Here is a 26,053-nt window from a genome sequence, read left to right on the forward strand (position 1 = left end):
GAATTAAGGCGTATACATACTCTTCCCTCTCAATGTTTTTTGCAGGATTATGTATAGTTGCCCATTCTCTACAAGTCATCAGTAAACCACAGTATTTTGGTTTAACATGCTACGGAAAACTTTGGATAAGCTCTACATGGGAATGGTCAGATAGTAGACGAGCACTGATTGTAGTGGCCTTTAACCAGGGGGAGAGCACTGTAGAACACCAAGAAATATTCTAGTCGGGAATAGACGTTGTGGACCTAACAGTGGAAAGAATAATCCCGCTCCACAGCATGGAGAGTTGACCGGGTTCTATTAAGTGCAATTCCTCCATTCCTTTCCCTTCTCAATAGCATTTCGAGCTTTATGAATTCTTGATTGTCATTTAGGCTGATGATCGAGAATATGGGTGGTTTTGACATTCAGAATGCCTTATTTTCCCCACCAAATAGCTGTCCATACCCTGATATAAATCTTGATTAATAAAATTGCATTATTTAAAAAAGAAGAAAAAAATCATCCCTACTCCTGGTCATTGAACCAGACAAATGTAAAGGGGTTGAAATCTCAATTCTTTTCTTAAAATGTATCTACCTGCATTAATCGAGTTTCCATTTCCAGTGAGGCTGGGCCCACAAGAACGGAGTCGTTTGCCAGGAGTGGTCCGTTCCTGCACGAAATATTTTAAGATGTCCTGACATGAGGAATTATTTCTGTGATATATTGCATTACTTTCTCAACCCATTTCTCCCTGTTATCTCCTCATAAAGCAGACCCTCTCCCCCCACAATCCATACCCCAATATCGGTGCTTGTCGCAAACACGGAGCACAGAATCTACATTTAGTGAGGGAAATTGGCCACTGGATATTGGTCTGCATCAACCTGTGCACTCCTAGTAATGTGAGAACCACGTACATACCAAATATGAAAACATCTGAAAAATAGTCCCCTGGTGAACAAGAAGTGTAATAGAAAACTGTTGAACTGCTGAATTGGATGACTCAAAAATAGCACCCTAATATCACAAGCATTATACAAGAAAACACAATTTAAAGGAAGTCATGACAGCTATGACCAGCCTGGGGATTTCCTTAAGGAGTGGCATATGGAGTTTGTTTCCTGCATCCCGAACACTCTGATTTCCTTTTTTTTTTTTTAACCTATAAAGAGCTAGCAAATCGATCATGAACATGAAATATGTTCGCCTCGCTGAGCTTAACTTGTGATATTTATTTCCAAACTTATTTTTATACAGAATGTCAGGGCATGAAGGCCCTTCAGGGTGTGGTGATCATGCGTAGGGACTCATGACCCAAAAGCTAGATTGGAATGCGTTAACAGGATTTGGCCGTTACACATTTAAATGAGTGGGTCAAAGCTAAAAGTGTAGCTGAAGATGCAATCCAATATATCCCATGAGGAAGCAGTGAAGAGCCATAGTAGCATTTGCCACTCAAGTTCTTGCCAGTAAAGCAGAGGGTTTCCCACCTTGCGTCCAGTGAAAAATTGAGAACCAGGGAGTCTTCTCCAGGAGCATCAGAGGCTGCAACCATTTTTAAAGCACTATAGAATGGAGAGAAGCAGAAAAAAACAAATGGCCGATTCTCCCAGCATGAAGATTAGGATGCTGCAGCGCAGGACTAGGGGCTCAACCAGCACAGCGCCAGGATCTTCAAAGGCAGCCCATTTCTAAATGTGCCTTCCTATCAGGTTGAGCAGCTCATCTCGAACAGTAAAGGGTTTCCCTAGTTATCCCCAAAACACACCAGAGCTGGGCTAGCCTAGCTCTCCAATCCAGTCCTGTACCATTCAAGGTTTTGGTAGCTAATCCATCTTGGATGCTCTGCCAAACACCATTCACTTTAGGCACACCACTGAAATGTAGGCTGTGATGTCTGGCAGAGTCTGATCCAACCTTAACTGTAAACAATTGACACAGGCCTTTGTGGGGGCCGGGCCGATCCCACATAGAGAAGACATTTCCCTTTCTCTGGGCCGAAGCAAAAGGAGGCTACAAGAAAATGCCAGGGTGTACGACTTTAAAGTTGTAATGTCATCCAAATGGCCACCACATATTGTGAATTTGGCTAATACCACAATCAAAAGGCTTCAGACTTGTAACCAAAAACAAATGATAACCTAAAAATGTGATGAGTTGAAGTTTAAAATTAATCTCAACAGGTGCTGCTTTGGGTAACCTTACACGGCATAGTTTTGTAAGCCTGAATGCTCCATTGCTGAAGGGGAACAGATATGTTCAATTCAGTATTGGTACGAATTAAGATTAGTTAAAACGTTTCTCACATTTTTTGTTTCTAGTTTTGATCTGTGTGAGAGCATGAACTCGTGCGAGTCGCACAGGAAACCAAGCGGCACCTCAATGATGAGCTGCAAAAAGGCCAAAACAAGTCTAGTGTTGCTTGTTTCCATGTGGAGAGGACATGGCCGACCCGCTCTGGCTTGACTGCGCCCTTGGCTGGCCAAACAAGACTGACGTTTAGATGGTTCCTTTCTGCAGTCAGGCTAAAACATGGTGTGGTGGAAGGATGCCTAAAGCACTGCCAGTGTTTATAATGATTTCATAATCTTCACCCATCTTGTTTTTTGGTACCAAAAACAAAGGAACACTTGCCACTAGCTTATACCTTAATTGGTGAAAACTCGCCAAGGAAGCAAATGCGAGTTCTTAAAACGCTCCCCAGCCCCACTAGCCGTATGTGCTGCTAAAGGCAGCAAACCAACAAAATGTTGCAACTGCTGGTGGACTCAAGTAGAAGCCCTGCTGACAGCAAAAACAAAGTTAAACAAGAAATATGCCAGTTTGGATGACTTTAGGTCATAATTACATTTGATTTTGAATCCATTGTGACCAAAGAAACCTAAAAAGGTTAATTCTATTTCAAGACCGTAGGGGAGCATTATGCTTAACTTCTTACATTAGCTACGCTCCCAGGGCCCTTCAAAACTTTGAATTGTTCTTTAACACACCAGTAACGTACTGTAGAAAAAGGGAACTAGTAGTCCCAATCAATGTTCCCTCTAATTATTTTTCTTTGTGCGGAACTGGTTTGCTGTTGTGCGCACATTATTTTCCATGTGCGCAACTGACTAATGCGGTAAGCCACTTTGTGAACATGCATATTTATTGAACTACTGTTGTAGAAGAGAGTTTGGAAAGGATTTTCCTCTTGCCAGCCACTGCAATTCTTAACAAATCTTAACACTTTTTCCGAACACATTGGCTTAAGTAGAATGTCATATGTGATTAAACAGAAAACTCATCAACCAGTCCAAAACTGCAACATCTGCCACAGTACCTTGCAAACGTTTTATGCCACTGGAAAATCAATCGCGTACAACAAAACACAAATATCTCTTGTCATAAACTGATGTGGCTGTCAAATTCAGACAGAATACACATTTGCCGATGGTTAATGGCAATTAAAAGTAATGTCAAAAAACATGCTGTTAGGAGTTCAAGTGCCACTTTAATGGAGTATTTGAAGGACCAGGAGAACATGCTTCTAATAATGTGTAAGGATAATCGCATCAGAATAACTGCACCTCCAGAATATGATCAAATATTCCTGTGCCTCTGCTTACTATCCACATTACGTTGTCCTTTGGGTAGCGATTAGACCAGCCTTACAGCCAAGAGACCTATATACCATCCCTTTTTACTCCCTAAAAAGGAAAATGTGCCCAACAAAAACGAGAAACAATGAACTTTGTTGCTTCAATCCACAGAGCTCCACTGATATTTTTTCGAATTAGTTACCAGTAGAGCAGTGGCATAGAAAGGAACTCTAATAATATTAATGCCAGATCTCAACAGGAATTTTAAGGGGAAGAACATATTTTAATAAGCAGAAAGTATCCCTATTGGCAAAGCTAATTACTTTTTTACTCCCTGTAAAATCATTTGACTGAAAGTAGGGAACAAAATCTGATTAGAGCCCTGCTTATATCCCTTACATAGGAAGTTAAATGACAGGACACACAATAGTCTATAGTTTTTCCCGCCCTCCGCACCACAGCCTAGATAGAATTAAATAAGAGCCTTACTGAGGTTTATTATGGAGCCCTGCTGAAGAAAATCACACATATATATGTATATGCCTTTTAAGTTAATGGCATTAATTCATCAGAGATGCAACTGATTGAGTGCCTTTTTCTGTAACTATGAATCTCTATTCTGTAATTCTTGGTCATCAGTTAAATAAGATGCAGGGGGATGCTAGAGACGATATACACAGAACACATGGTTATATTGAAAAGCCCTCCGCAGCTGAGCATTGAAAGAAAGAACGTGCTGTTGTCTAGACGAGTACTGTCATTTCCTATCCTTTAGCAAACAAGCAACACACTTTCTTCAGTGTACTGCCGAAACGTCTGACTTGGTTTGCTACTTTGTTAATCACTCGCAAGAAGTGATGACCTGTGCTCTTCCTCCCATACCCTTCCCCGGCTCCTGTGCTAACCTCCAATACTAGTTGATAGAGCAGTGTAAAAAGTGAGGGATTGTAGCAGTCGACTCTCACTGGGATATTTGCAGACCCACAATACTTTGCAAGCAAGGCATATTTAATGCTTTAACATATTTGCGTTTTAAGAATGTCATGACTGCATGTACGCAATTCTTTTGCAGTTTATACTAGATTGTTTCCAACATACCCCACCCTTATACCATTGTGTGGGGTTACACAGTGCCCAGTGAAAGTTTTTGCATAGCAGCAAGTTACCATATGTGTGAAGGTCTATGCCCAAAGGAATTCGGAAAAGGGGTAGATTGTGTGAAAAGCATTCTCCTGTCTGAATATCCAGTGCCCTGTTACTATGGCCGAGTAATCCCAGGCATACTCCATACCCATTATCCCTTGTAGGCAATGTAAATGATATTACAATGTTGCTCTCCGCTTATTTGGTAATGTTAGTAATGCTAAAGTAGGAGATACTGAGCATCACATTTGTCTTCTCAAAATCCTTACAGGGCAAATTAATATTTGAGTTTTATAATGCATTAACTTGCAAGGGGACCACTTCAAAACACTTGCGTGACATATGTACAAAGAAGAGGAAGTATGGGATAATGTTACCCATCTAGGTAGCCTGCTTACTTACAGTCGGTATCCAATATTTTAGCTGTTAGTTTGATTGTATCGTGTGGGTGATGCTTTTGATAAGAAACCATGAGCAACAGAAATTCGAGTGGATTGTGTCCTCCAACGTATTCCTCATCTTAGATATTCCTCATCTTAGATGTATTCCATCCAGCTTTGCTGCTCTTCGGAAATTTTTTCGGCAGAGGGCACCGTGCGTCGATGTAGAGTCGATGGTCCCTCGAAGGCCTCCGTCGAGGGTGACATCATCGGGTGTACAAGTAGCACACGCGGCGCCCATTGGCCTCAGTTCCGTTTTTCCGCAGTTACGTTGCTTCGGACATTCGGTGCACCTCGAGTTCTGTCAAGAAATGTAATATAACGAAGAAGTAATTATGTCCTCGTCATCAACACCGACCCAGAGATCGTGTTTTAAGAAATGCATGTCGTGCGGCTCAAAAATGCCGATCACGGACCCGCACCGCGAGTGTTTGTGGTGTCTCGGAAGGCCACGACATGGAGGCCTGTTCGAAGTGTCAGGCGATGACGGGGAAGGCCTTGCGAGAAAGGAGAGGGAAGCTACAGGTAGGTCGGAAGGATCGAAAAGCCTCTAGCGTTGAGTCGAGACCCCATGGGGAAACATCTCCTTGATGCGAAAGGCATCGATCTAGATCCCAAAGCGATTCTCATCGCTCGTCGTCTTCGTTGAAAAAGTCGAAGAAAGGACGCCATAGGTCTCCCACCTCGTCGTCAGACGAGTCTCCGAAAATGAAATGCCCCACAAAACATTCGTCTACCGAAGAGTGGGAACCATTCAGGGTCAAAATGGAGGTGTTTGAGAAGGCGAAGCCTCGGTCCGCGCCGCCTTTGAAAGCCGGCCAGGAGCGTCATCGCTCCGACACTCGCGCGCCCTTGAACCCGGGTGATTGTAAAAGGAAGGATAGAGAACCTTCCAGGACGCCGAGCGATAAATGCTCGGGTCGAGTCGACCGCTCGAGGTCACCGACGCCGTCCGAGACTTATCATACCTCGAAGGGAAAAACGTCGAAGGCCACCTCGACGCCCTCGAAGCAGACCCTGTCGATGACCACTATGTCATCGACGCCTTTATCGACGCCGAAACCCTCGGCGCCAAAGGCTCCAACCAAGCCAGGGCAGCCCGAAAAAGAGAAGGAAAAAGTAAAAAAAAAACACGTAATTCCTTCAGAGCCTGGTACTACACCTCTTCCTCCTCCTTTCACAGAGAAGGTTTTCAAGCCTCTCCCTAGGAAGGAGTTTTTCAAATCCTTGACCTCAATTTTTGAGGAACAGAAGAGATCAGAGGAGGAAAATGTACCTTTTGGATTGGAGTATGGCACCCCAAATGTCCCAGAATGCTTGATCTCAGAGGAAAGCGGAATGAGGGATTTGGTGGAGTCTTTACACAATGCAAGTTTCATTGACACCTCTCCTGAGAATGACTTCGGTAGACCAGATCCAGGAGAGCATGCCAGTCCATCTTACCGTCAGTTAATGACCAAGGTGGTAGATTACTTGGGATGGGCTAGACCACCAGCCCAATTCGTCCAGGACGATTTGACATATTGGACCATGGTCCCACTGAAGACCCAGTACTACCTTTTCATGTAGCCTTACAAAACAGGGTGGCCAAGAATTGGGGAACTCCGGATTCTATTCCTCCGGTAAATGAATCCCTTGCATCGAAATACCGCCCAGCCAGTAGCGACCCCGGCTATCTGTCGAAACATACACCTCCTGAGAGTTTGGTCATACAGGCAGCCACAGCTTCCAACAAACTTGCGTACCCGTCTATCCCTCCAGACAGGGACGATAAGTGTGTGGATGGTTCGGCGCGGAAGGTATTTTCAGCGGGGAGCATGGCATTAAAATCTGCCAACTCCACATGTGCCTTGGCAAAATTTTCGTACACACTATGGGAGTGCATCGCAATGTCGGTGGAGAACATACCAGAAGGGGAAGAAAGGGAAAGTTTCCTAGCCATCGTTGGAGATGGAAAGGAGGCCATGCAGGAATCCCTTCAATCTGGATTGGACACTGCGGATAGTGTAAGCAGGTCCATGGGCACTAGCACGGTAATGCGCAGGTTTGCGTGGTTACAGAAGTTGGGTTTTGCACCGGATGTACAGAACCGCCTCCTAAACATGCCTTTTGACGGGTCTCACCTTTTTGGCAACAAGGCTGACGAGAGCCTTGAGAGGTTGCAGACCTCAAAAGCAGCAGCAAAATCCTTAGGAGCTGCTAGTAGGCAACCTCAGCCTTTTCATGCGCAAGGGCAATCATGGAGGGGACGATCCTATCGTTATTACACCTCATGTGGGAAGACTAGTGGAATGGCCAGTCAAAGGGGCCAAAGAAAGGCCACTCGTGGTGGACGAGGAAAACGTGCTAAGCCAGCTCCAGCTGCAGCCTCTTTGCCATCAGCAGCTGCAACATCCGCCACAAAACCACTTTGAGGACTTGCACCACAAAACACCTGTAGGAGGCAGGCTGTCGCAGCATCTGCAAGAATGGTGAGCCATTACTTCAGATGTTTGGGCTCTAGAAATAATAGCCCAAGGCTATTGCCTTCCTTTTCTAAAGCAACCTCAAAGCAATCCACCAGGGAGACACCAGTTGAAACTTTCAAACCCGCTCCCACAGCAGGAAATTCTAACCCTGCTGGAGAAAGGTGTTATAGAACCAGTACCAGCAGCGGAGAGGAACAAGGGTTGGTACTCCCCGTATTTTTTGATCCCCAAAAAGGACAGGGGACTGAGACCCATCTTGGACTTAAGAAACTTGAACAAGTTCCTCAGGAAGGACAATTTCAAGATGCTTACCCTTTCTCAGATCCTTCAGGCCCTTCAACTCCAGGACCGGTTGGTGTCATTGGACCTCCAGGATGCTTATTTTCATGTGCTGATTCATCTCAAACACAGAAAATACCTGAGGTTCGTAGTTGACGACTCACACTATCAGTTTCGAGTCCTGCCATTCAGGTTGACCTCCGCCCCGAGGGTCTTCACCAAGTTAATGGTCGTGGTGGCAGCGCACCTCAGGAGAGGGGGGCTTCATGTCTACCCCTACCTGGATGATTGGTTGATCAGAGCGCGCTGTGCCGAGCAAGCACTGGATCATCTGAAAGTCACATGCCACTTCCTCCACAAACTGGGCTTTGCCCTCAATTTCAAGAAGTCGCAGATTACACCTTCCCAGCAGCTTCAGTACATAGGAGCTGTATTAGACACGTCCTTCGGGAAAGAGCTCGCCTCCCAAGTCGAGGGCTCAAGACATTCTTCAGATGGTTTCCAAATTCCAAAATGCCCAAAATGTCCAGGCTTACGACTTTTTAAGGTTGCTCGGCCTCATGGCATCCTGCATCTTTCTGGTGCCAGAGGCACTCTTGAGGATGAGATTCCTTCAATGGGCCCTAAAGACTCAGTGGTCCCAGTTCTCGGGTCAAATGACAGATCTGCTTCAGATTCCGAACAGGGTCAGAGACGACCTTCTATGGTGGACCTGTACAGAGAACATCCAAAAAGGAGAACCTTTTTGGCAACCATGGCCGGAGATCACAGTAGTGACGGACGCCTCACTCCTGGGGTGGGGAGCTCATGCCAACGATTTGACAATCCGCGGTCGTTGGTCTCCATCGGAGTCCGAACTACATATCAACCTGTTAGAGCTGAGGGCAATCAGACTAGCCCTAAACAAAGGAGGCGTGGGGTTACTACCCCTGTGCAGAGAGGCAATGCAGGTCTGGTATTGGGCGATTCAGGAGGGACTCTTTATCGGCAATTCATCTAGCCAGGAAGAGAATATGACGGCAGATGCTCTGAGCAGGCAGAGCACGGTATCCCACGAATGGGAACTGGCTCAGGAAGTCCTTCAAGAGATCTTCGCCCTTTGGGGAACCCCTAAAGCAGACCTGTTTCCAACCGCAATCCACCGAAAGTGCGAAAGGTATTGCTCAAGTGAATTTCCCCCGAGAGGAGCCCTGGGGGACGCATTCGTGGTCGAGTGGAGTTTCCCACTATTGTACGCATTCCCTCCGATTCCCGTCATTCCTCAGGTCATCACGAGGCTGAGAAGGTTTCGGAGCCGCATGATCCTAATTGCCCCGGATTGGCCAAGGAGAACGTGGTACCCGGACCTTCTAGACATGTCCATCTGCCCTCCAGTACGTCTTCCTCAGAGAGAACCTTCTCTCTCAAATGGAATTGTCAGGTTCTCCATCCAGAGGTCAAAACGCTCAACCTTCATGCTTGGTATCTGAAAGGCTGAGATACAGGGATTGGAACCTTCCAGATGACGTTATGGAGGTGTTGCTTTCGGCAAGAAGGCCAGCAACAAAGTCTCTATACCGTTGCTGTTGGAAAAAGTTTTGCAACTGGTGCAGGGAAAAGAATATTGATCATTTTCTATGTTCTATTCCGGAAGTATTATCTTTCCTTCGGACCCTAGCACATAGAGGTCATTATATTAGAACAATAAAAGGTTACCTTGCGGCGCTTTCCATTTTCAAGCGCTCATCGGAAGAATGCTCCTACTTCAAAATTCCTTTGATAATACAATTCTTAAAAGGACTCAATAATGCGTTTCCTCCTCACCCATTACAAGTACCGATCTGGGATCTAAATTTAGTCCTAAAATTCTTAATGTGTGCTCCTTTTGAGCCTATGCACACGTGTCCATTAAGATTACGAACGTGGAAAACAGCCCGTTTGGTTGCTCTAATATCAGCAAGAAGAGTGAGTGAATTGCAGGCACTGTCTTCTGGGCCACCCTATACTGTGTTCCATAAGGACAGAGTTGTGTTGAGGGTAAAACAATCATTTTTACCGAAAGTAATATCTGATTTTCATTTGTCAGAAAATTCTTACCCGCATTCTATCCTCCACCCTATCCTTAGGAGGAGGAAAGATTACACAGGTTGGATCCGAAAAGAGCTTTAAGCTTTTACATCTCTAGACTTTCCAGACTTAGAGTGGACAACCAGCTTTTTATAGGTTACACAGGAAGGAAACTGGGTAAATCTGTGACAAAACAAACAATTTCATGCTGGATTGCGCTTTGCATTTCAGAAAGCTACAGACTAGCTCAAAAAGACCCTCCGGAAGGGTTAAGGGCTCATTTCACTAGAGGCATCGCCTCTTCCACTGCCCTTCAAAGAGGTGTTCCAATAAGATCCATTTGCGAAGCAGCAACTTGGTCTCCGCTACACACCTTCTCAAAATTCTATAACCTGGATGCTTCCCAGTCTAGGGAGCTAACTTTTGGAAAACCAGTACTATGCTCAGCCATCTAAGAGTATCGAAAAATCTACCCCCTTTTCCAGAGGAATTGTCTATACTGCTTTGGGAGTCTATCTAAGATGAGGAATACGTTGGAGGACACAATCCACTCGAAGAACAAGTTACTTACCAACTGGTAACTTTCTTTCGATTGGATGTTCCTCCAACGTATTCGTCATCGCCCTCCCAGCCTACCCCTCTGTAGATTTTTCCAGGTTATTGCCATCTCAAATCTCGCAAGGCTCATACCTGTCTGCCGGCACAATCTACACAGTACAAGATCAAAGATGAAAAGGGGGAAAAAACAGAACAGAGGCCAACGGGTGCCGCGCATGCTACTTATACACCCAATGACATCCCCCTCGACGGAGGCCATTGAGGGACCACCGACTCGACGACATTGACGCACGGCGCCCTCTGCCGAAAAAATTTCCTAAGAGCAGCAAAGCTGGATGGAATACATCTAAGATGAGGAATATCTAAGATGAGGAATACGTTGGAGGAACATCCAATCGAAAGAACGTTACCAGTTGGTAAGTAACTTGTTCTTCTGGCATGTTAACGGTATCCACATTATTCATATTACAACAAACAAAAAACAAGTGGATGTAGGTACACGTCTGCTAACCTTTCGCAGAGAGGAAGAGTCAAGGTTGTCCAGTACTATCTTAATGTGTTCTGGGGCAGAGTCATAAGGTAAGTGTGGTAGAATCAAGTTTAGTAATCATGGGTGGGGAGGGAACATTATTTGGTTAATGTGTGCAGGCATATCTTGGTTAGATTCTTCTGTTCATGGAGCTGGTTTTTCATATTTGTTTTCTAACCTCTTATGTGTGCATTTTGCTGTTGGGCATTTTAGGTGTTTACGGTCACCCTTGCATAGTAATGTAATGAAAATTAGCAGAATATCAAGACTATTTGCTTATTTTAAAAGAGAAAACAAATTTCTATTAATTGCTGTGGCTTGTGCCTTATTACATATTTTTTTAATAGGCGAGAATTGTCTGCGTGCGCTGCTAAAACTCTTCTGAGCTGCACCCAGATGGAAGCTGGGCAAACACGCATGCACACAGCTTAGAGGGAACACTGGAATAGTTCCTTTCTTCCTGGTAGTCCTGAGTGCCCTGCTCCTATCCAATTATTGTGCACTCCTCCTCCACATGCCAGGCCCTTCCTGTGCTTCCGGAATCTGTTCACCCTATATAATACAGTAACATGAGTTATTTTCATTTTCTTAATATGAATGATCGTGTTGTGGAACATTAATTTCTTCAAAAACGTTGGCCTGCTAAAGTGAGGCAAGTGGTTTATTTGTGGCACCTTTATTTTTCCTGGCTGCACAGTGTCATGCTCGTGCTGCCGGGGGTGCAGCTATCCGCACTGGGTCCTGTGGCCACTTGCATGGTTAACTTATGTTGCGCTCCCAGATGGGAGTAGATTTTCAGTGTTACCAAGGTAACGGAAGTGGAATCGCCACGTCCCCAGGCGCGCATATATGCATTTTCTGCTTTTGAGAGATGGGAGAGGTAGCCGGGCCCGTGAGCGGACTCGCTTACTCTGGCTTCTCCTCTCCTCTCCATTTCAGATTAGTACAAAGGATTTAACTGACTTCCAAACCTACAAAAATGTTCTTTTTACTTATGCCGGTTTCAAATGTAAATTAACATGCCTAATAAAATATTAGACAAAAAGAACAAAGGAACTACAGTACCCACTCCAGCCATCGCTGCAACAATGCAGCGTTTCATACATCCTTGGCAGAAAGGGGGCTGTGCGCAACGTTCTGTAGGATGCCTACAGTAAGACTGGCAGAGCGAAAGTAAAAGCACACGGAGCGGATGTTCCTAAAGCTCAGCGGCTGTGTAGAACTCAACCCAAAGCATTTATACAGATAGGGGGCAGCTAGATATACGCTCTACACACACAAGCTGTTTTCTATAGAATCAGTTTTTCCTAGCTCAGATTGCACTTCATAAGCCACAGATGGCTTGTAGCCAGGCAGATCCCATGTGGAGTGGGGAGAGTGAGCATGAGATGGCAGAGGTTAATGGCCTCAAATTGTGTTTTAAGAGGGTAATATTTCTTGATACAGGCAGTAGCACCAGGAGTGAACCCCTTTATAGGACAGGTTACAATGCCCAAAGAACCTTCTGGACAAGAATATTAAGGAAAAATGCTTGTGAAGAGAAAAGAGATGATCCTGGTGAGGTGCCTTCCACAGGTAACACCGAAAAGGGGATAGACAAATGGCACAAATAATCTGGAAGAGAAAGGCCTTTTCTAATCCCCTCCGGGGGCTGATATGGGGATAAAAAGAAAGCCTCAAGAGGCATCTGATGCGTTCCTTAACCTATAGAATGCTTTCTTGCCCGGAACAGTTTTTCCCAGCCTCATACCCCTACCCCAGGGCCGATAACTACAGGGGATGCACAGGCGTCCACAGAAGAGGACGACCGCACTGATGAGCAGGTACCGATGCCCAAACAGGGGACATAGTGGATACCTATGAGCCTAAAGCCAGCAAAGTGGAGAGGCCCCACAGGATGACCCCAACGATATGTCGGATATAATTAAAATTGTGCTTTAGTAGCATGCTTAATACTGGGGACCAGTTTCTAAGCGCAAGCCTTGGATTCGAACCTGTTATGCGTTGTCTTGCTTCCAAGACAAACGTGTTGTCCCTGAGCTGCCTTCCCAGCCTATGTTCGAGCCAGACACTATAAGACACCCTAGATCAATGGACTGGTTGCCGTCCCTCAGAGTAGAGCTCTGCATGTTTAAAAAAAATGTGCAACCCCCAGAGAAGGAAACCAGATTGCGGTTAAAGTCAGAATGCCCTAGACCAGAGCTGTCGGGCGAAGTAGCGGAGACCATGGAACTGGACCCCAAGATGCTCACATTCGTAATGAAAGCATCCAAGGATGTCAGGAAAGCAATGGGCTGCACATGGAAGAACTGCCAAGATAAAGTTCCCATATTGAAAATCATGCACCTCGGGGAGCGAGCCAGGGTCACCGGGGAGCTGGTGGAGGCACAGGTGCTAGCAAATTAATCACAACGCGCTGTTTATGCTCAGCAATGCAAATTGCACCATCTCTTCTGAAAGGCGGAGAAGCCTACTCTTAACAAGTTAGGGTACTTGACTTCTTATGAGGCTTGTGAAGGAGCCCAGGGGTTTCTCTTTGGGGAGGCTTTTGTCAGAGATGAACAAATTTGTGGGGACATTTACAGCACTGAATAAAGTGCAAGCATCCATAAGCAAAGTTTTCCCCAGTAGGGTTTTTTCAGGGACCAGCTGACACAGGGGTTGTTCGACCTTTCGCTTTAGTTTCTAAAGAAGACTCCAAGGGACGAAGGGTGTAGTATTGGGAGACAAGGCACCAGGATGGTAGAGGCTCCAGAGGTTAGAGGCGACTACAGTCACCAAGGTGCACCCACAGGTGAGTGGACGCAGCATGTGATACTCGCCAGTGGGGGGGCAGAATGGAGCAATTTGTGGAAAATTGGTGCAAGCGATGGATGGGTGCTCCAAATGGTGGCAGGGTTTTGCTTAGAATTTGTAGACGCCCAAGCAAGCGCAACCGCCCCCCTCGGCTGCAGACCTCGCAGGAGGAGGTTTCCCTGTTAGAACTGCTGGTACAGAAGCAGGCGATGGAGCTGGCAAGCGCCATAATCCCAGGTTTCCACAGCAGTATGTTAGTCCATCGCCACGGCAAGGCGCAACCAATCATAAACCTCAAGGAGCTCAATAGCTGATTGGTTTACAGACATTTCAAAATGGAGGGGATCCTCCTCCTATAGGATATGCTCGGGAAAAGGCAACTGGTTAGCGAGGCTAGACCTGAGGTTAGTGAGTGCAGAGCAGGTCAACGCTTCGGTGGTGGCACCACAATATGTTGGCATGGAACGGTCGTGCCATATTCAGAGACGTTCCAGTGCTCCTTATAGAATCTGACGCACGCCAGTCAAGTTGGGGTGCCAGATGCAGGCAGATGCAAACAGGAGGAAAATGGTCTCTGGCAGAACTAGAATTATACATCAACTGTGTAGAGCTGCTAGCAGGCTCTTTTGCAATAAAAGCATTGCCAGGGGGAAGGCGCAATGTTGTGTTCTGCTGCGGATGGCAATATATCAGCAGTACATTATTGGGGGTGGGAGCGGGGGGAGAACAAGCTCTAGAATGCTAGTGAAGCTCGTGAAAGGTTTCTGGCATTTTTGTCTGGGCCGGAAGATGTCGATCACAGCAGAGTATCTGCTGGGTTCGCAGAACACGTTAGCCGATAGGAACCCCTGCTATTTACGGAATTCGAGCTATTGTCGGTTACACAGAGCAGTGTTTGAGAAACTACAACACGAATGGGGGCTGCTCAATACGGACCTCTCCCAGATGTAACACTAAACTGCTGAGATACTTCAGCTGGATGCTAGATCTGGAGGCACTAGGTACGGACGCATTCCTACATCATTGGACAGGTAATGTTTCTCGATGCTGGCGAGGGCACTGGAAAAGATTCGCAGAGACAGAGTGGAGGTGGCGATAATGACATCAGATTGGATGTCACAAACCTGGTTTCCAGTTGTGATGGATCTTTCCGCAGAGAATTTCCTGTCAGGCGAACCTTCTGACCGACCCTTTGGGAGTAGTATACACCCCGCTAGTGCAGCAGCATAGCCTCGGTCAGGTGGTGTGCAGGGTTTTAGGCACAAATGGAATATGCTGGGACTTTCAGAGAAAACTGTCAAGTTCATCAAAGTATCTTGGGCCCCATCCACAGTCAGGAGCTATAGTGCTGCATGACATACATGGGAGGGATGGTATGGACTCCAGAGTATTCATCTCGATTCTGCCCCTGTAGTGCAGGTGATTAATTTCTTAGCAGGCTTACGCAGACGGGGAAGAGCTTTGGACACTGGGGGTTTACAGATCTGCCATTTCAGCTGGGCACAAGCTAGTTTAAGGTGTGCCGGTGTAGTAGCATCCAGCAGTAGTTGAGTTGATCAAAGGGGGTGAAGGTTAGCAAGCCCCCTTAACCGAAATATTGCTCTTTGTGGGACGTCTAGGTAGTGCTCGAGCTATACAATCAGTGGCCGCGTAACGAGTTGCTGTCGGTGCGGCAGCTATCCGGCAAGTGTGCCATCTTGCTAAACATTTGTAGATGCGTGTCAGATGCGAGTGCTCTAGAGGTAGTGAGTGGAAGGAGGGGACAATTAAGAGCTCCCCCTCCCCCTTTATTCCTATGCTTCCCGAGTGGGCCCTGCCATGGCTGCTTCAGGTCCAGGGCCCCGGCCCTGGGGCACTCATGCGGGAACACCTCTGAGAACCATGACCCCTTTCTTACAAGTACATCCATGGGTGTTGCCATATCTCCGTGCATACTCTTGTATAGCAAAACCAGGACTCCATTTTGTAACATACAGACTCCATTTGCAAATAGCAAAAGACCATTTTGATTTCACCCCAGGCTGCAGCCATCTCCGTCAAGCGCACAGCCAGCGCGTCTCTCTCCCCACCACCTCCTCTCTGCCGTCCACATAACTGCGTGGTTCCCATGAGAAGGCTGGCAGCAGGAATGCAACAAAATCCACATTATCACTTGCCGTCTGACTCCCTCCATTGATTCAGATACAGCTCCGAAGTAGAGGGCTAGAACCAGGACTATCTGTCTCTGTAAACCTGCCCTGCACCCCACAGACCCTGGCCATTAAAACCTAACCCCGTTTCCCCCAGAGCAAAGTCAACAACCAAAGAGACCCTTAAATCAGTGAACAAACCTTCCCTCCTGACCTACATGAGCGAAGGCATGGCTTCTCATTGTGTGTGAAATTAGATAAACCTGCTGATACCCTAAGAAGGCTAATGAGTAAACAATGTAAATACATATACATGTCGCACTGGAAGTTTCTATGCTAACCTGTTATATTGAAAGTAGAATATGTCGACTTATAAGGTTGAACTATTTACACAACTAACTGTAATCTTATAAGTAACGAACCATAGATCTGTGCAAGCTCACACAATGCTACCTCGCGGTTGATAATACAGAATGTAATTGTATGTATGCTGTTAGAAAACACCATATGAAACCTAGTCGCCCCTGACTGCCCTTGTTGTGTGATTATTTGTCAGCGAATCCTTTCTTACCATTCCCTGTTTTTTGTTATAATATTGTTTAAATTGTATCAAGATTAGAAGTATGCCTCAAATGTATTTCACTCAAATATAAATCGGCTAGATGTGTGTGAGACGGTAACATGTTGCATGTAAATATAAGTCGCCAGTCATGTAGCGTGGGACTAAAAGCCATGAAAGAGGGGGGCCTCGGCCCATCTCCGATCACCTTGGCCTCATAAAGAGTCATGTTTGAACAGTCACTGAAGCCCCTCCAAGGAATCACACGTCTAAGATGAGACCTATTGTTTGTAACTCATGCATCGTAACCATATAATCCAATCTTCCCCCCCCTGTCAATATCGACTAAAACACCCCCAACCATATAATTGACCCCATAACCCCCACCCCCTACCTCGCTTCTTGTCTATGTTTGAACAGGAGAGTGATACTGTTGATAGATATAATTAATGTTCATGTCCAGTAATGAATACGCATGCATCAGTCTTGTTTTCACACGTGCAAACGGCCAGCTCTGCTGCCGGACGAACTGGTGAAAAGTATGAATGGATGAGAATGTGTGGCCACAAGGACAAAATGTTGCCGCAGTAGGATGTCAAGTGCCAACGGATGTCGGAGTGATGAGCCCAGCTGAACGTTTGACCCCACGTATCACATAATCTCGTCACGTGCCTGTGGACCAATCAGCCATCACTGACCGTATAGCACCCATAGGTGCCTCTTAGTGACCAATCCTGATCAAACATGTGCCCCTTAGGCCTTCCCCTTGTTGTTCTGTATAAAAATGAATTTTAACATGTTTTCTGCAGAGCTCTCTCGTGAGCAGAGTAGATTCCGTTTGCCCTAACTTTAGATAAACAGCCCTTAATCGTACTCGCACTTGGTCTTATTCCTTCCTGGGATGTACCTTTATTGACTCTGTTGGGCGATTCACCAGTAGGCCTTGGGGCCTCTCACCTTCAGTAGACCGGAAGGTGTTTTACCCAGAAGGAGTTGCGTTTACTAAGGGCAACTGCACAGTAATCTTACACATACTTTCCCCATAATGCCAAGTTGTGCGTAGCACAATGCATTAAGCGATACGAGGCGGCTACTGCAGAAGTCGGGCCGCACGGTGCATAGCAGTTTTAATTGCACGCAGGAAGCCTTTTCCTGCCGTGGTGTCCACCACCATAGCGAGGTGGGTGAGGGACGTAATGGCCCTAGCTGGAATAGATGTGTCAATTTTCAGGGCACATTTTGTCCAGGGAGCCACAGCTTCCAAGGCTTTTGCTGCAGGCGTATCAATGCAAGATATGAGTTGCAGATTAATCCAACTACTTCACATTTAAGACCCTTTTTTTCAAGCCGGTATCGGGCATCAAAGCGGTAGTAGTGGAGAGCTTTGAAAAAGCATATTGCTAGTCTCCGGTCTAGACATAGAATGAAGATTGCCCAAGCTTGCAGCAAAAGGAGTCGCACAGTTCACTGTGTAAGTTGTATTCAGTGGGAGGGATAATGCTCGCCTCCGTGTCTTTAATAAAATCTAGACTCCCTGTGATTTCGGCTTGGGTAATCTTCATCCTGCCTTATTCAGGACTTCACAGAATTTCCCTGAAGGCTGATCAGCAGGTCGAGAATTAAATTGTTCAGATGTTGTATTGAGCGGACAGAACATGCCACCTGATTTGTGTGTGTTGTAATATAATCTGAGATTTCCTGTAACGTTCAATCTAATATATGCTGCAGGTGGGTATCCTTCCTGGATTCAAATTTCCTTTCGAAGGGTATTTACATCAGTTTAGATAAACATTTGGAAATAAAGTGGAAATTTACATACTCTATTTATTTGGGATGATTTGGTGAGTTTATTCTACTTTCATGGTGTTCTGTAATTGCTATACATTGAATCATCAAGGTGGCGAGGCCAGTCCTGCCAGGCGCCTCATGTTCTGCACAATACAGGTGTTAGTACTAAATCACACTCTAAGCCCCATTGTGAATTCCATATATTGCTAAGCACCAGGGTTCTGCAGCCTTTGGGTGGAGATGTTTTGGATTACAACTCCCATCAAAGCTAGCCATAGTCAGTTGCAAGAGGATCATGAGAAGTGCAGTTCACAACACTTTGAGAGCCAAAGAGTGAAATACTGCTGCTATTCACTGAGTCATTGAGGCGAGACCCTCTTGTTCTCGACATTATGAAATGCAACTTGGGTTTTTAATGTGATTTAGCACTCTAAAAAGTTGCACATTACAGCACGGTGCAAAATGTGCACTCTTCTCTAGCCATTGGCTGGTGAGGTACCCTTCTTATCGCTGGCTAGTAGCTTGCAACTTTAATTTTGCCCCTGTATTACAGCCCTTAGAAGTGGAAGTAATGTGGAAAGAATTTCTCTTGGGCATTATCTAGGGCTGAGGTCTGCAATTGAGGGCTGCGGATGTTTTGAACGGACTCTCATGATCCTTCACCATTGACTGTCTCGACACAGGTTTAGGGATACAACTCATCGGTCCTAAAGCAGCAAAGTTTCTAGGTTCCTGAGCTAGAGCTTACTGAACAAACTATTCATGGGATGTTTGACTTGTTTATGAAGTATGCTTAAAAAAAGTTTTGTTAGTTAAATTTCTTTTGGGCTGCTTTTTGAATGTGGTTGCCTGTTCCCTCTCAGACTGAGGAACTCGGAAGAATTACCTGGCCCACATCTTATAAAAACAAAGGCTAGTACTGCCTTCACTGACTATCAAGTTGCTTCAGTGCAAGCCCACAGATGCACAGGTTCGCATTGAGGAGAAGACTGCTCATCAGTAGCAACTCATCCTATGATATGGCATTTATAACGTGCCTAATCACCAGTGTTTCGAGGCGTGACGAGACAAAGGGGGGGGAAACGGATGGAAGACCGACAACGATCCTACTAGGCCAGGTGACATTAAGATCGTGCAGGGGAGGGGCCAGAGCAGTACATAGTATAACAGTAAAATAAATAAAGACAATAAATACAAGTGCGGACAGCTGGTGGCAAGTGCTAGTAGGGGCTGTAGGGATACAGAAACAGTCCCCGAGTGCAAGGGTTGTCAGGGGGGGTAGTGCAGGTGTGCAACTGGTGGGGAGGGGACCTGGGCCTGAGATCAGAGGGTAGTCGGGTAACCAGTGCAATTACAGATTCAGCCAGGAGATCAGCAGGGGAGAGGAGGAGAGAAATCGGAAGCAAAGAGGAAGGTCTTGAGGTGCTTCCGGAACCAGAGATGGTTCTCCTCAAGTTTCAGAGAGGCAGGGAGGCTGTTTCAGAGGGAGACCCCAGCAGAAGAAATATCTACCACCAACTCGCTGCTTGGAGAAGCGACTAACCCTGAGGGAGTTGGAGGCGGATGAGCAAAGATCTCGAAGGAAGATATTTAGGAAGTGAGAGTTGAAGGTATTGAAGTCCCAGGCCCCAGAAGGCCTTGTGGCCAATGCAGAGGGTTTTGAACTTAATCCTCTACTAAACAAAAGGCCAGGTTTCTTTTCTCTCTGCCTGTTAACCTGATGACGAAGTGAGATGAGAATCCTGACACCACACCTTGGTGTATCTGTTGCTCTCAGCTCACACCCTCAAAGCAGCAAGATGGTGGAGACTTGAGCAGCACTCTACAGTGGCCTGGCCTCCACTCAGAAAATCTAAGGAATTAATACACAGGTTTAAACACTTAAATGATAATGGCTGAATTAAGGACTGCTGTAAGAATTACAGTACAGGCAAAATAATCCTAAAATGTGGTGTTGTAGGGATGAGGTGCCTTCCTGTGCTCACGCGTATGCAAACCCTTACTCTTGCAGATTCTAGTTTTTAGGATAGTCTTCAGGAAATTTGGATTTTTATATACAATATATTGATATTATTTTGTCTTGCATTGCTCTAAAGTATTGTCCATAATTTCAAATGTTAGTTGTATAGTTCTACTAATTTGATTTTCCTTTGTCTTGCAGTGGGTATGATTTTGGTTACCTTATCAAAATCCTGACTAATGCTAATTTGCCCGAAGAGGAACTTGATTTCTTTGAAATCCTTCGGTTGTTTTTTCCTATAATCTATGATGTGAAGTACCTCATGAAGAGCTGCAAAAACCTCAAGGTACAACATTGAACAGTACCAGTTTTCAGTTTGTTGTATATTGATCGTTGTATTGTCAATGGAATGTGAATGTGTGGAGTTTGCTGTATACTATTTTGTGTTGTACACTTTACTGCGTCTGAAAACCCCTATGACGCATTTGTAGAAATGCTGTGCCATTGTTTCAACTAATGCTTTTTGTGACGGTTTTCCACTTTGTTTTAAGATGAAAGTAAAAGCGCTTATTTTGCTAATGCATACAGTTCCTATTATGATGGAACGGACATGAATTTTTTTCCGGAACAGTTGCACATATATACACGGTAGGCCTTTCAGGGCCATATTTGGTGCTGATGGCCCAGTGCCCAAGTTAATGATGGGCCTGGTTGCCATTACTGCATGCATCATACTTTATTTTTTATTAGAGTGTGCTGATAGTAAAGTCCCTAAGGGTGTCCCTATCCTTCAAACAAAATATATTGCTAAGAGGCAGGGGTGGCAATACTGCCGAAGGAAGTGGGTAGGTGAGATAATGGGGTTTGGAGGGAAGGGTGCAAAGACCGGAGGGTGGGGGGGGGGGAAGATGGCTGCCGCTGAAGCTCCGAGCTTGCTCAGAAAGCAGACTTGGATCATGGGATTTAGCCTGTGATCCGAGCAAACTTATTGGCTACACCTGCCCAGCGCGCTAATGTTGAATGCCAAAGATGGAATGCTAGATGCTTGGCAAAAAGTATTTGGCTCAGTTTAAGAAATAGTTTGATCAAAAGAGCTTTTTTTCAGTTGCTAAGCAAACCTAGTTACACGAAGCCTCCCAACCAAGGCTATTTTTGGGATACTGCTACTGATTTGCAGATAACTGAAGATCTGCAATACTGCTACTCAGGGCTCCAGATGCATTTTTCAAGTTTTAGAGAGGGAGCGTTTTACTTTCCTTTTCTTTGTGAAGTTGGGAGTAAAATGTGTTGATCCCATTCCTAGTTTGGTGGTGGGGTGGGTTGGGGAGTGGAGTTTCTTTTTCAGGCAAAAAGTTTACTCTAAAATGGAAATGGCTTTGTAATCTGTACTTTACAGATTAAAGTATACATTTGTACCTGCTTATATCTCCCAGTAATGTGGTGATACCTTCCTGTGACACTGCTCTGCTGGTACCACTCAAACATATCTGTGGAGCAGAGTTGGCAGGAGCAGGCGTCAGTATACGCCGTCCGTTTTTTGTGTTTGGAGTAGTTTTCTTCATTTTTCAATGTTGTGGTGATTTGCTGGTTTTCTTCTTGTATGCTGCAAATCTGTATGGCTGCTACCACATATAAACAACTTTGACATCTTAGCATGATGATGAAAAACTCTGCTCTTTAAATGCACAAATGCAAAGGTTTCAGCTTTCTTTCTCGGCATAGGTACAGAAAATGGGTTTAAGGAATGCTTTCCCCACTTCAGAGTTCTCATTGTAATCTAGCATTAAACCTTTTTTTAACCTCTTTAAAAGTAAATGGTTTTGAGTTGGAAACCTGCTCCACTCTGTGCAGACGTCCTTGTAGCACAGTAACCACTGCTTTTTGACTTTCAGTGAGGTGAATGGCCAGGGGTCTTTTAAAACCTCCTCAAGGATGGGGGTACACTCCTAAAGAAATCTCCAAGGTCCATACCCAATTGTTATGAAATTGATGCAACCTTTCTTGGAACCTCTCCAACTGATTGGATGTGCAGCAGAATGTGTCACATAACTGGCTACTCTGCTCACATCACACCAGGTATGTTTGATTATGTGATCTCTTCAACAATGCCACTAGTGAAAGTCTGGTGATTGAAGTCCTGGATTTCTGTTATCTACTTACGTTAGATCGCAAGCTCATGCACCCCTTCTGGAAGAAGCCTTTCCTGCGTAAGAGACTAAGCAAATGCCAAAATCCATCTTGGCCATTTCATGCCAGACCCTCCATGATGTGCAGCGTTTGTGACAGCATCAAACACCCTGGTTAAAATTGTACTTGTCTTCCATCACAGATAACCAGACTTGATCAAAATCCATGTTAGGCCTGGGAGGTCGATTACATATTAAACCTCCTTGCCAGTCCTTGTATGACTGCCAACTTGCAAAAACTGCCTGCCACAACCTCCTTCTCTAAACTTGCAAACCAACTGATGTGAGTTCTGGTGTGTTTTGTGATTTTAGTGTTTCACAAGGCTTTCTGTATGTATTGTACCTCGCAGAAGGCACTCCCAAAGACCAAGACATGCCGAAACAGTCTTGTTCCCCCTTTGTTCTGTTTGACCACAACCTTTGGGGGGGGGCCTTATCTGCTCTTTATCTGACTTTGCAGATTTTATTGGGGTATTTATTGAGCGCAGACTTAGCTTCGGGAAGCAACGGAGCACTTTACAATCATAGGAGGAAGAACACAGTGAGGGAAGGAGCAGGGAGCTAACAGGGAATGGTAGGTAATTGGCAGCCTGGGGGAAGACGGTTGGGAGCAGATCAGAGTCTCGGGGTGGAGAGAGCAGGATGTGTGGACATAGGTTTTAAGGAGGCCGTTCTTTGAAGAGGAAGGCTTTGAGATCTTACCTGAACTATAGAAATGATGGGGCAAGTCTGATGTTGACGGGGAGTAGGTTCCAGAGTCTTGGAGCATAGACAGAGAAGGCCTGTCTTATTCGTTCCTTCCTGCACCGTCCTAATTCAAGACTGCACATTTCCTTACTTCTGGTGGATTTCGGGCCTCTGGAGATGCTGAGCTTCTCAGTGAGGTATTTTAGGGGCTTCATGATGGCAGCCTCGTAGATGATGCAACAGGATTTTCAGATGGTACTGGCTTGCAGTGGGAGCCAGTGCAGTTTGATGAGGGTCAGGGTGATGTGGTAGAATTTTCGCAGTCCTTTTAATGAGTGTCTTTGCAGAATGCAGGACACATTTCAGGGGGGGCAGGGTAGTTGCCGGAAGACCATCTCAAAGGGCATTGCCACCATCCAGGTGGGAGAGGACCAAGACTTGGACAGCGGATATGAAGTAGTTTTCTGGGATGAAGGGCTTGATTTTCTGCAGGAGAGAAAGTTGGTACCAGGCTGTGTCTTCCTTGCTATGTGCACTTTGAACGTGAGGTGTCAAGCTGATGTTGAACCCAAGGGACTTGGCACAGGGGACCAGCTGGGCTATGAATCCATTGAGGTTCATAGCTGAGACCCATGTCTGGATGTTCGGTCTTGTTGTTCAGCAATAGGAATTCAGTCTTGGAGGGTTTGAGCTTCAGGTAAGCACTGGACATCGAGCACTGGATCAATGTGAGGCATGCCTTGATGCAAGATGTCTTGAGGTAGATCTGCGTGTAATCTGCTTATTGGTGGATGTTGTCTGGAGAGAGGTGGGTCCTGAGTGGTTCCATGTAAAGATCGAAGAACACAGAGGACATGATGGATCCTTGAGTGACTCCACAGGTGATGGATAGAATTGTAAATGCAATTGGTTATTTATTACGTGCTTAATAACCTGAGGTTTCGAAGTGTGGACCCGGGGATCAGACCTGTGTTGCTCTGCATCTTGCTTCCAAGGCGAGCACATTGCTGACCATAAAGGCAGTTATCACAAACACATCCGATAATCATAGTGAATCATATAAATACAAAAACATTTTTAAAATCACAAATATACACAGTAAAATATACAAGATTAAATTAACTCGAAACAATTATCTACAAGATGAAAACGGGGAACATAGATCGAAGCAAAACATGAATTATTACTTGTCAGTAAAGCCTAGGTCCATAATTTGATAATGTAATCCCTGAATGCAAGATGTGCAAATAAGCAAAATATTAAACCAACATCAGTAAATGAGACGTAGCCGTTTTCTCAATGTGAGATAATTGGCTACAAAGTGAACTGCCAAATCATATTTCGAATTTAGGAGAAACATGGTTGCTTGTTGAGTGGTTCTGATAGCTCTAGCCCCGAATAATGGCTTCAAATACATTTTTCGTATTCCTAGGTAATGTGGGGAAATAAAATAAATGTGTTCTCAATCATGTCCTCACAAGAGGGGAATTTGTTTGAGACATCGCTTTTCCATTTGTGTAATAGCTCTGCGAGTGGTAGTATGCCCATGCGTAACTTAAGATGCAATGCTCTTGTGAATTTGATGTATGCAACGTCCAGATATCATTCATAACCAAGATTTTTTAGCCCCGCTCTCTTTAGGCCCCTGAGACTTTCAACACTTTTGAATAGTGTACATTTTCCACCTGAGCGCAAGGCATTGTTGAGTAATTTGATGAGACTGCGATCAATGTGCTGAACATCACTCAAATTCATTCTAATCTAACGTGGCAAGTGAATCCTTTACGCCAGTTATGGTAAGAAGCGTCAGCCCTCTTGTGATAAAATATCCTCCAAGGCCAAACCATGATCCAATTTAGCTGCAGTTTCGATTTGAAAATCCAATCATTTCTTCATAAATCCACCTCTAGAAAAACGTAGTGTAGAAGCATTTCTGGAAGTCCTAATACTTTTAACAAATTTGTTTTCACTTGTTAGTAGGTCACAATTTGTTCCTCCCATAATTCTGCCCCCTAAAAAGGTGCTTGCTAGCCTGAGCTGAATATGCACATTGTGACACTTTTACTGCCCCAGTTCCAAAGTCACGAGCAAACTTGTCAATAGCCCCACTATAGCAGGCTAAATTAACTTGTAGGCCTGCGATAGGCACTTGAAATTTTCAGAGAATCTAAGTAGTCCAATTCATTAACCTGTTCAATGGACTCATTTAATTTCAATTTATAGTTCCATGACAACTGTTTTGGAGCCTATTTAAGTTGGACAAAAGTGCTGCATCATCTGCGAACATTAATATGGCACATTTTTCTCCAGCTAGTATAGGTGCGTCACAGTGTATATCAATTAGTTTAAGAATAATACAATTGATAAAAAGGCAAAAATGTTTTGCTCCAAGTATGCACCCCATCTGAATCAGGACATTATCACTACCCTAGCATCAGCACTCCATCTGATTACAGCTGCATTCAGTCTAGAGGTTTTGGATTGCTCTCAGCAGGGCTGTGGGAAATATTCACGTCTATCAGGCCATTTTATAGCCTCGTCCTATCGAATGCCATGTTTAAGTCGACAAATATCACATGCAACTTCATGCTTCTCAGTTTCATGTACTTGTCAACAGAGGAAGTACAATCTCAGACACTCATTGATAGTACTTGGGCATGCCTGGAAGCCAGCCTGTAAATGATGGATTTTATTACGACAGTCTAGCCAGGTCTCCAGGTACAACAACAAAGCCTTGGCAAACACTTTACTGTCCACATCTAACAGGGAGACAATTCCCTGGGTCATCCCTACCACCTTTCTTGTACAGCGGGACAATCTCTGCTTTAATCCATGTATCTTGGACAGAATTTAACAGAGCTGCATTAAAGAGACCAGTGAGGTTTGCCCACCCAGATAACTAGCTCTGACTTCCACTGGTGC

General features: G+C 45.1%; 1 protein-coding gene across 4 annotated transcripts in view; it reads left to right on the plus strand.

The window, feature by feature from the left end:
• Window positions 1–26,053, plus strand: part of CNOT7 (CCR4-NOT transcription complex subunit 7) — an 834,016-nt gene that overhangs the window by 483,120 nt on the left and 324,843 nt on the right. For all 4 annotated transcript variants that reach the window (XM_069631580.1, XM_069631581.1, XM_069631583.1 and 1 more), the window contains one exon: window positions 20,460–20,604. In XM_069631580.1, the coding sequence (XP_069487681.1) occupies window positions 20,460–20,604 (145 nt within the window). The remainder of the gene's footprint in view (window positions 1–20,459; window positions 20,605–26,053) is intronic.

Source organism: Ambystoma mexicanum, chromosome 6q (genome assembly GCF_040938575.1).
Source record: "Ambystoma mexicanum isolate Mex_15411 chromosome 6q, UKY_AmexF1_1, whole genome shotgun sequence".
NCBI classification, from domain to species: Eukaryota; Metazoa; Chordata; class Amphibia; order Caudata; family Ambystomatidae; genus Ambystoma; species Ambystoma mexicanum.